Source organism: Neomonachus schauinslandi, unplaced genomic scaffold (assembly GCF_002201575.2).
Source record: "Neomonachus schauinslandi unplaced genomic scaffold, ASM220157v2 HiC_scaffold_1177, whole genome shotgun sequence".
In the NCBI taxonomy this organism is placed as follows: domain Eukaryota; kingdom Metazoa; phylum Chordata; class Mammalia; order Carnivora; family Phocidae; genus Neomonachus; species Neomonachus schauinslandi.
In genome coordinates this window covers 1-10,579 of record NW_025409867.1, presented here as the reverse complement: position 1 = coordinate 10,579, position 10,579 = coordinate 1, and the positions used below count along the sequence as shown (strand labels likewise).

The window sequence follows — 10,579 nt, the reverse complement described above, 5'->3', positions numbered from 1 at the left end:
GCCCGGCCCCCTCGGCCGCCACCGCCCCGCCGCCCCGCCGCCCCGCCGCCCCGGCCCACGTGACGCCGCTCCGGGCAGGAAAGGGAGGTGTGGCCGCCGGCCCGCCACTGGGTCCTGCAGCCGGCCGGGCGCTCCTCTCGTCCCCTCGGGGCCCCGGGCCCTTGGCGCCTGACAGTGCTGAGCACGGGGTGCTGAGCTCGGGGCTGGGGGGTTGCTCCGGGTGGGGGAGGCTCCGGAGGGAGGGGGCGCACCCCGGTGGGCCCCGAGGCTGCGGGCAGCTAGCACTCGTGTCCACGGACCCTTCTCACCCTCACGCAGCCTCAGCCTCATGTCCCTTTCTTGGCACTGTCCCCGCGCTCTTTTCCGCAGAGGGGTCTCGCCCACCTTCTGACAGGTACGGCCGGCGGGACTTGAGCTCGAGGGCATCGTCTGGGAAGTTCCTGGGCAAGACGCCCCCTCCCTCCCCACCGCGTCTCTCCCTCCCCCGCAGGGATAAGCACGCTCTCCGAGTTGGGGGGGGGGCGTGGGGGGGGCGTGGGGGGGGGGTCTCAAAGTCAAGTGAGCAAAGGGCCCACCAGCGGTGCCCAGTAAGTGCAGCCATTCAGGTGTCCTGGAGACTCAGAGCAGTTTTAAGCTCTAGTAACCCTAGAAGGAAGGGTGCTACAAACTTCAAGGAAACATCCTGTCGTTTAATGCTGCCAATATTCCCATTTCTTCTATGCTTAGTTGCTTCTGGGAATGACAGTCTCTCCCAGGAGCTGTTTGCACTTGGCACTTGCTGTCTTCAGCCAGGAGGAACTTGAACAAAAAGTTAACATTAAAAGTTGGCCATTCTAACACCACATAACTAAAACGCATAAATGAAAATGAAAATAGTTTGAGACCGTCCACTCACTGTCCGTTGGCAGTGTGTGCGTTGTTCCAAGGTAATGAGGGCTCTCAGCTGCTCGGGGACCTCGGGACGCTGCACAGGAAATGACCTCGGGGTGGTGACCTCATGTATGTGGCATCTAGAAGCTTCTGGGAGGGAGCACTGAACTTGGAGCCCAAAAGCCCTGATGGTAAATGGGTTCCTCCACCTCCTGGGAAGCAGGATAAGAGGCGAACCAAGGGCTCCTAGGGGTGCCTCTCGCACTGGGGAGTGGGGGGACCAGCAAAGGGAGAAGAGAGGTGAAGGGCATGGCCCAGAGTGGGCATGCTCATTTTGGGGGGCCATGGGGAGTCCAGGTGGACTCAGACCTGGGGGGTCAAACTCTAGATCTGTCACCCACTGGCTCTATGACCTTGGGGGCATGGCCTCACCTCCCTGAGCCTCAGTCTTCACATCAGTGAAGTGGGTTGCCATGAGAATCAAAGTTGTAAGGCATAGGGAGCTCTCAGCAAGGACATCGCATGGGTCCCCATTGCTGTTCTTCCTGGGGATAGTAGAGAGGAGGGGTGGGGCCCTGGGGCTGTTTGGAGGTTCCAGGAGAGCGTGCTGGGGGAAATGCAGCTCCCCCAGTGCCCCGCGGGTAGTGAGAAACTGCTCCCTCCCCACTGGGAACGTGGGCCCGTGGCCTCCCTCCCCGTCTGCAGTGGGGACAGAGCAGAGGGTGAGCAAGGACAGCTGGGCATGCTGCACTCTCGGCCTGGCTGCGAACGGCCTTTGGCAGAAGCTGTCACGCCCTGTCACTCGGCACTCTGGAGCCCGGCTCAATGACCTCAGCTGCCCTATCTGTAATATGGGAGTAAGTGGAAGAGTGTGCAGTTAAATAAGGATTACACGAGTTAATTGGTATAAAGTGTTCAGGACACGCCTGGCACCTACCCAGCTCTGCACAGCCATGCACGAACGTTACCATCTGTGCTGCTGGTAGTGTTAATGCTGGTGCCACTCCCAAATCCTGTACCCAGGCAGGCAGCGCCACCCCTGCAGGGAACCCGGTGTGGAGAAGGCCGCGCAGTCCCCAGTGCCACCTTTGATCTTTTGGAGCCCCGGGGCTCACCCACGCAGGAGGAGGAGACTGTTGCCCTGGGCCCCCGGGACCCAGCCGAGGCAGGAAAGGCTGTTCCCAGGATGAGGGAGTCCCTGACATGCTACCTGACGTGACACTTCCCGCCGTGGGTCCTTCGCCTCTGAGCCTCCCTTTCCTCACCTACCAGCAGCGGTGACACGGCTCACGTCCCAGGGTCACCGGACCCAGTGCTGTCACTTAGGTGCGAGCCCCTCACACACTGTAAAGTGCGGGGAGAAGGTCTGTCGTCATCCCTGGGAGAGCAACACCGGGTCTTCTCACTGGCCCTTCGGTGGCGGGGGGCAAGGAAAGGGTGGTGCTGTTCCTTGTCCATCTGCTCGGGACCTGCCTGGGGGCAGATGCTGGTGTTTCTGTTGCTCTGCACGCATCAGAGGTCATATTCTGGCCTCCGTCATCTTTGGTCACTGGTCAAGATTTTTTCTTATAAGTGTGAATTAGTTACCCACTTTTCCAAAGCAGAGAATGCACATCAAAATCCAGATTTCTACCTTCTCCGGAAGAATTCTGCAGGCTGTGAGCCTGGGCCCCCATCCCTGGCTGTTCTGGGACACGTGACCGCTCACTCACTCTTTTTTTTTTTTTTTTTTTTTAAATCGCTCACTCACTCTTTACACGTGTGTGTGACCCTGGGCTGAGCCCCGGGTCTCCGTGGGGCAGGCCAGTAGCATGCAGGGTGCACACGCAGGAAAAGCCTCGGCACCAGTTTCAAAGCCAACTTCGTGACACCGAGCAACTGTGCGCCCCCTCTGGGCTCCAGGTGACGCGTGTGTGAAGTGGGATCATAACTCACAGTGCTTTTCTGCGTGGGGCAGCGTGAGGAGCTAGGTCCGTGCTAAGGGCCACAGGCTCCTCACACGCTCATGGGGGTGTTGCCCTGTGGCCCTCGGGTCGGCGGGGTGTGGGCAGTGGGTGAGGTCGGAGGCCCCGTTAACTGGGTTTGGGGGATGTAGAGCAGGTGGGTCTGGACCCTCCTCCGGCACCTGCAGCCCCAAGAACTGGGTGTAGGTCCCTATGAGTGATGTGATGTGGCCCTGTGGCCAGCAGGGGGCGCTGGTGTCCCAGAGACAAGCAAGCTTACAGGCATTTTCCCCAAACCTCTGTCTTCCAAAGTTTCAAGTCCACCTGTTCCAACTGAGCCCCTGGAACCGGCAATGGGCTCCAGTCCTTGCCCAGTGACACATTTGCCCCGGCCAGTGTCTCATGGCCATTACCTCCCTGTGTCCCCCAGCCCGATGGGGTAGAGACTATTATTCCCATTTTATAGATGAGGAACCTGACCCAGAGAGGTCCAGGAACGGGCCCGTGGTCACCAGTTAGGAAGCACCTTGCCGGGTGATGGCTGCAGCGGTCATGAAAGGGCTAGGCGGGGCTTGCCCCCACGTGGGGCAGAGGGTGGGGAGAGTAGGGTGAGGCTCAGGGCTGGAGGAGGGGACCCTGCCTCGTGGGGTGGGAGGGGAGGCGGTTTGTTTGGAATGGAACAGGTGTGAGGAGGAGAGAAGGAACAGGGGAGTGGCATCCCGATAGGCCTCAGCAAGGACCTTGGACTTGACCCTAAGGGCCACCGGACAATACCCCGTAGCTGGGAAGGGAGTGCATGACACCCCAGGCTCATGGCCCTCCCCCCCTTGCCCCCAGGTCAGCTGCCAGCCGCAAGCCCCCCACCAGCCACAGCCATGAGCAACTGGAGGAAGGACCACCTCGGCGCCAGCAGCGTGGAGCCCCTCCCGGTCGTCATCATCGGTGAGTGCGTCCAGGGGGAGGGGCCGCACTGAGCCCCTGGGGTGGAAGGCCAGGAGCCAGGCGGGCCCAGGCCAGGCCTTTCTCTACAAAAGTTGTCTTTAAAACTGGCCACTGAGCATTCAGGACGGGCCTGGTGCTGTGCCTTGTGGTTTATAAAATGTCATTCCCTGTGCTCCATCCAGGAACCCACGAAGCCAGAGCAGAACGGTCCACTGAGGCCGCCCAGCGAGGGCGAGGGGGGCCTGGTCCTAAGCCTGCAACGGTCCCTGTGCTTACCCTGTGCCTGGCACTCTGCTAGGGGCCCACGTGAGGGGGACACCGCTGAAGCATGTGGTTCCTGTCCTCGGGTCTGCAAAACAGGGGACAGACGGCCCCTCCCCTATGCAATGGCCATTTCTGTAAATCAGAAACAGCTGAACATCAGTGATGGCATATGGTTTGGCCTAAGGGGACTCCACACATGGGTAATATTCTGCACAGCACAAGATAAGAAGGCAGGGGGCGGGGAGACTCAGATAAGAAGAGAAGTAACATCACGAGGGTCAATGCCCAAGAAGTACCGCGGATGAGCAGTGTGACTCATTCGGGCTTGGGGACTGGAGGCCCCACAGGGGGCTTTGCACCCCTCCTTACCCCCCCCCCCCCGCCAAGCTCGCCCCCCAGAGCACAGGTATCTATCCTGTAAGATCTTTCTTCTCTGTCTGAGCACTCACATAGCTCTGGGAGGACAGGATGAGTTCTTAGTGATCTTAGCATCTGTCACGTTGCTGTGTGACCACAAGCAAGTTACTTAACCTCTCTGAGCCCCAGCTTCCTCAAGTATGAAAGGGGGAAAAGGGTAGCCTGCACCTCATTAACGTTATCGGGAGGGCACAGTGGTCTAATGCACGTCAGGGCTTCACGTGGGGCCTGGCCCAGCAGGAGCATGTGCCACGTCTTACTATGTTGTTATTAAAATCCCTTGAAACATAATAGGCACTCCGTAAACACCTGTGGTTATCACGTGTACCTCGCTGTTGTTAAAGTAGCACCCAGTAGGCTCTCAGCAGTCGTTCCTTAGTTCCTATGATTAGGCACAGCGCCTGGCGCATGCTAAGGACTTACTGTTGTATTTTAATGAATAAAGAGCAAATCAATGAACCAGCCAGGTCACGACCAAAGCCCTCGGAGCTGGTGGTCTGCTGCACCTACTGGCCCTGCCCTCTGACCCCACCCTCTCTCCCCAGGCAATGGTCCCTCGGGCATCTGCCTGTCCTACCTGCTGTCGGGCTACACCCCCTACGTGAAACCGGACGTCGCCCACCCACACCCGCTGCTGCAGAGAAAACTCACTGAGGCCCCGGGGGTCTCCGTCCTGGACCAGGTGGGCCAGAGCTCTGGGCACGGCGCAGGGGACACAGCCACCCTGGGGAAGCAGGGCAAAAAGAAGAAGACGCGTTTGTTAGACGCAAGACCCAACGAGGAACGGGAGTGGCCGCACAGTCAGGCCAGGAAATTGTGAGAGAGGAACCAGGGCTGCCTTTTGAGACCTGCTGATACCGCACCTGCTTGTCCCACGTCCCCGAGACCGGTGGGTCTAAACCTGCTCTCCCGGGCACACTTGGCAATATCTGGAGACAACATCAGTTGTCACAGCTAGAGCTGGGGCGGTCCAGGCTCACAGGGTCGCGGCCAGGGAGGCCACTTAACCCCCTACAGCGCAAGGGACAGCGCCCCCCACAAAGTGTGAGCCGGCCCAAACGTCAGCAGTACCAAAGTCGAGAAATCCTGCCCGAATACTTCGGTTCACTACCCCCTGCCCAAGAGGGCTCACCAATCCTCCATCCATGCCCCTTGCCTTCGAGAAGGCCACCCATTGTCCACCCACCCCCAACTTCCAACATCATCCGTCCTCCTAGCTCCTTCCCCCGCCCCCAAGTTGGCTGATGAGGAAGTAAGCTGGCATTTGGTCTGGATCAGCATTTCTCAGAATGCCTTCTACAGGACGTTAGTTCCTCAGAGAAAATGTTCGTACTTCAGTAAGTCTGGGAGATACCAGGTCCGGCAAAATTAAACAGGTAAATTCAGCTGCGGGACTTGTCAGAGCCTTTAAGGTGTTGATGTGCATTATCTCTGTGAGGCAGCATTTTCCAAGCTTATGTGACCGCCCTGATATTAGGGTGCCCCTCTGGATGGCCCCTCCAGTGCCCCTCTGACCTATGCACCACCTCCAGGACCTGGATTACCTGTCTGAAGGCCTCGAAGGCCGGTGCCAAAGCCCTGTGGCCCTGCTCTTTGATGCCCTCCTGCGCCCAGACACAGACTTTGGGGGAAACATGGAGTCCGTTCTCACCTGGAAGCACCAGAAGGAGCGAGCCATCCCCCACATGGTCCTAGGCCGGAACCTGCCCGGGGGAGCCTGGCATGTGAGTGGGGGCTGGGAGAGGATGAGAGGGGCTCTGGGCCGAATCTACCCGAGGTCTTGGAGAGACTCCCTCCCGAGGGTTAGGGCTCTTCCATTTCCGGCCTTTCCCTGTTCCTTCCCCCTCCTGCTCTCCTAACCCCTCCTCTCCCTCCCTCTCTACCCTTTCTGCACCCACCCCAGCTAAGGCCTCCCATGCCCTTCCTCCCCACCGGACTGGGGGCTCGGAGAGGCCGGGACCAAAGGATTCCTTTTGCACACAGTCCATTGAAGGCTCCATGGTGACCCTTAGCCAAGGCCAGTGGATGGGGCTCCCGGACCTGCAGGTGAAGGAGTGGATGTGCAGGAGGCGAAGGTGAGGCCGCTCTGGAAAGCCCAGGGGGGGCAGGGGTGACCGGGGCCCACCCCCACATTGAGCCCAGGAGCCAAAGGTATAAGGGCTCTGAGGCTCCCCAACTGCCCCCCTCTTACTCCAGGATGGGAAACTGAGGCTTGGATGGGGAGAGGACTTGCCCGGGGCCACAGGGGGCTAGGCTCACCCCAGGACTCCCTGCCAGTGCTCCTTCCACCTGATGCACAACACCCCTTCCCCCACCCCCAGCATGGCCCCTGGGAGCATCCCAGCTTCTAAGGAGGGCGTGGCAGCTGGCCCTGCCCTGTGCCTCTGGCCTCCCTCCTGCCCTTCCCACCACTCAAAGCCTGGCCTGGAATCATCTCTTTACTCCAAGGTCAGCTAATAGGATGCACTTCCTTTTTAAAAAATGCTCTTGCAGTAGAAACAGAACCACACAGAGAAAAGGAGACAACTCAGCCGAACGCCACGCCTCTCTACCTGTTGCTCTCCCATTTGGGGGTGTTTCCCCATCTTGTTTCCTGCCCCATCAGGACCACACGACACCTGTCTGACTGCCTGGGGGAACAGTTCAGTCACTGACCAAATGAATTCCAGCCCCCGCTCGTCCTGGGGATCGAGGCAGAATGCTGCCCAGTGCTCTGGGGGGGCACATAGGGGATTGCCACTTGCGTGGTGGCTGGCCTTGTGTGACACCCTGCTCCCTCCAACCCCCCGGGGGCCATGACAGGGGCCTGTCGTCCCCGCCCAGCAACTCAGTTTCACCAAGACCGTGTGTCCCTGTGGATTTGGTAGGAAGATATCCAGGCTGGTGGAGTGATGTGTTAGCAGAGAGACAGGAACCGCACTTTTAACTGGGGACATACCCTTTTATATCCTACTTGTAAATTTAATATTATGGCATAAGGACCTCAGGTGGGGGAGACAGTGTTTGCAACCGTCCTTTTACAAGGCTGCATAATATTCCCGATCGAGCAGCTCTCCGCGGTCTGTTCCTGGACGCGGGGCCACGCCCCCTGCGCCCCCGGGCGCTGCCAGGGCTCCGGAGCCCCGCCCAGTCCTGGGGCTTCTCTTCTTTTTTTTTTTTTTTTTTTAAAGATTTTTTTTATTTATTTGCGAGAGAGAACGAGAGACAGAGAGCACGAGAGGGAGGAGGGTCAGAGGGAGAAGCAGACCCCCCGCGGAGCAGGGAGCCCGATGCGGGACTCGATCCCGGGACTCCAGGATCATGACCTGAGCCGAAGGCAGTCGCTTAACCAACTGAGCCACCCAGGCGCCCCTGGGGCTTCTCTTCTTTCCAAGCCGCCCTTAGAAAGAACCTTGTATGTAACATCTTAGGACCGTTCTCTGGAAAGGTTTTTACTCAGAGAAGGGAAGTGACAAACTCACGGACACAGACCGCAGAGTTCCAGTTTCAGAGCCGACTGACGAGCTGGGCTGCGTGGCATGGCCTTGGGGGATGCGGTGTGAGCTGGCAGTACCGTTGGTCCTGCTGGCTGTCACGAGGATCCTCCATCTTTTTTAATTTTAGAGAGAGAGAGCACGAGAGGGGGGAGGAGCAGAGTGGGGAGAGGGACAAGCACATGAGGCTCGATCTCAGGATCCTGACATCAGAACCTGAGCCAAAACCAAGAGTCAGACCCTCAACCAACTGCGCCACCCAGGCGCCCCATGTAGGATCCTCCTTAAGCACGTGTCCGCAGTTGGAGAAAATAACCCACTGAGGTCACACCGGTAGAGGGAGGAGCTAAGAGCTTGCCCAGGCCTGTAGCTCAGCCCCCTGGCGACACTGGCCGTGCGGTCATTGCCCTGGGAGGGGTGGCAATGAAAGCGAAAGCAAGAGGAATGACACTGATAATAAAGTAGTCTCTGCCGTCGCGGTGTGTGCGGGGGACTCTGTCAAGTGCTCGGCATGGGTTATTTTTAAATTAAAGTGTTTTATTGAAATACAGCCTGCCTATGGAAGAGCGCACCACTCCAGCGCATGCAGGTGGCTGGGATGTCTCAAAGAGCTCACACCTGCACTGCAGCTGCCCAGAGTCAGAGCTAGATCCCCTGGCCCCAGGAGCCCTCCTCACAGCCGCCCCCACCCAGCCCCCCCCCCCGGGGGAGCCACTCCTTCACCTCGAACTCCATGCATCAGCTTTACCTGTTTCTGAACTTGATACGAATGGGATCCTAGCATCTTTCCATAGATTAGGATTTAGTCCTGGGAGGTAGGACGGGTGGCTGACTCTCACCTGCCACTCACTACCTGGCGGGTTCCATTTCACACCACCACCGTCTGATCCTCTCAACAAGCACAGGAAATAGTTACGTCACCGCCATCATCCCCGTCGCACAAATGAGGAAGCTGAGGCACAGAGCGTTTCAGGCACATAGCTCCCCAGCAGCAGAGCCAGGATTTGAACCCAGGCCACCACACCCTCACCCCCACCCTGAGGAGGTACCCGAATCAGCTCCGTTTTACACACGAGGAGCTGGAGGCTCCGAGGGGTAAACCGAGTCCCACGGCAGGGGGAGGCAGAGCCACAGTCCAGCCCCAGGGCCCGCTGCCGCCGGCCTGGTCGCCCCTGTGGCACCTGATCACCCCCACACCCTGGTCTGCTCTCTGACGCCCTCCCCCCTCCCCCGACCTCCTTCCCTTCAGAGGTCTTCGCAACAGCCGGGCCACGGCTGGGGACATCGCTCACTACTACAGGGACTACGTGACCAAGAAGGGCCTGGGCCACAACTTCGTGTCCGGCGCCGTGGTCACGGCCGTGGAGTGGGGGACGCCCGAGTCCAGCGGCTCCGGGGTCCGGCACCCCGGCCCCCTCTTCCAGGTGAGCGGCTTCCTGACCGCCGAGGACCAGAGCCGGCCGCCCTTCTCCCTGTGCGCCCGTAACGTGGTCCTGGCCACGGGCACGTCGGACAGCCCGGCCCGGCTGGGCATCCCCGGGGAGGCCCTGCCCTTCGTCCACTACGAGCTCTCGGCCCTGGAGGCGGCCGTGCGGGCGGGCACGGTGAGCCCGGCCTCGGACCCCGTCCTCATCGTGGGCGCGGGGCTGTCGGCCGCCGACGCGGTCCTCTACGCCCGCCATTACAGCATCCCCGCGATTCACGCCTTCCGCCGGCCCGTGCACGACCCCGGCCTGGTCTTTAACCAGCTGCCCAAGATGCTGTACCCCGAGTACCACAAGGTGCACCAGATGATGCGGGAGCAGTCCATCCTGTCGCCCAGCCCCTACGAGGGCTACCGCAGCCTCCCCGAGCACCAGTTGCTGCTCCTCAAGGAGGACCGCCAGGCCGTGTTCCAGGACCCCAAGGGCCTCCAGAAGGTCTTCGGCGTGGCCCTGGTGCTGGTGCTCATCGGCTCCCACCCCGACCTCTCCTTCCTCCCCGGGGCAGGTGCGAACCTGGCCATGGACCCCGACCAGCCCCTGAGCGCCAAAAGGAACCCCATCGATGTGGACCCTTTCACTTACCAGAGCACCCACCAGGAGGGTCTGTACGCTGTGGGGCCGCTGGTGGGGGACAATTTTGTGCGGTTCGTGCAGGGTGGGGCCCTGGCGGTGGCCAGCTCCCTGCTGAGGAAGGAGGCCCGGCAGCCGCCCTAGCACCTGGCCTGGCCTCCTCGCACCCAGGCCCTAAAGAGGAAGGGAGATTCCTACAGCCCCGCTGGACACCCCAGTGAGGGAAGGGGGCCTCTCCTGGCAGGAGACAGGAGGGGCCGTGAGCCCATGCAACAGGCCTCTCTGATGAAGAGGAGTGGGGAACCCAGGCTGCCTGGGCTGGGACTCGTGCCCAGAGTGGGAACAGAGGCTGCAGGCCAGGGTGGGCTGTGATTTGGGGTGAAAGTTGCTGGTGTGAACTGGGGTCACCCGGGCCAGCTGAGCACTGAGCCAAGAGGACTCCAGGACCTGCTCCTTCCCGAATCAGGTCCTAATTAAACCCAGTGCCTGCCTCCACTCATGTGTCTGAGGATTCTGTGGGTGGGGAGGGGGCTGGGTACCTGGGGCGGAGGGGGGCGGAGCACAGGGCCATGTGGCAGGTGGGATGGTGCCGCAAGAAGGGGCACAGCTGCGTTAG

General features: G+C 60.2%; 1 protein-coding gene across 1 annotated transcript; it reads left to right on the top strand.

Annotated features, from left to right (window-relative positions):
* Positions 1-3,608: 3,608 nt before the first annotated feature.
* Positions 3,609-10,458, top strand: OSGIN1 (oxidative stress induced growth inhibitor 1). The gene is made up of 5 exons (XM_021689551.1): positions 3,609-3,755; positions 4,982-5,118; positions 5,969-6,160; positions 6,420-6,511; positions 9,159-10,458. Exons 1-5 carry the CDS (start codon positions 3,626-3,628, stop codon positions 10,105-10,107), a joined length of 1,500 nt encoding a protein of 499 aa, XP_021545226.1. The 5' UTR covers positions 3,609-3,625; the 3' UTR covers positions 10,108-10,458.
* Positions 10,459-10,579: the final 121 nt, after the last annotated feature.

Excerpts from the sequence above, each read along its gene's own strand:
- OSGIN1 (XM_021689551.1), top strand. The coding sequence starts at position 3,626 with ATGGCCCTCCCCCCCTTGCCCCCAGGTCAGCTGCCAGCCGCAAGCCCC. Across the intron at positions 3,756-4,981 it reads CCTCCCGGTCGTCATCATCG|GCAATGGTCCCTCGGGCATC; the intron begins GTGAGTGCGTCC and ends CTCTCTCCCCAG. Across the intron at positions 6,512-9,158 it reads TGGATGTGCAGGAGGCGAAG|AGGTCTTCGCAACAGCCGGG; the intron begins GTGAGGCCGCTC and ends CCTTCCCTTCAG.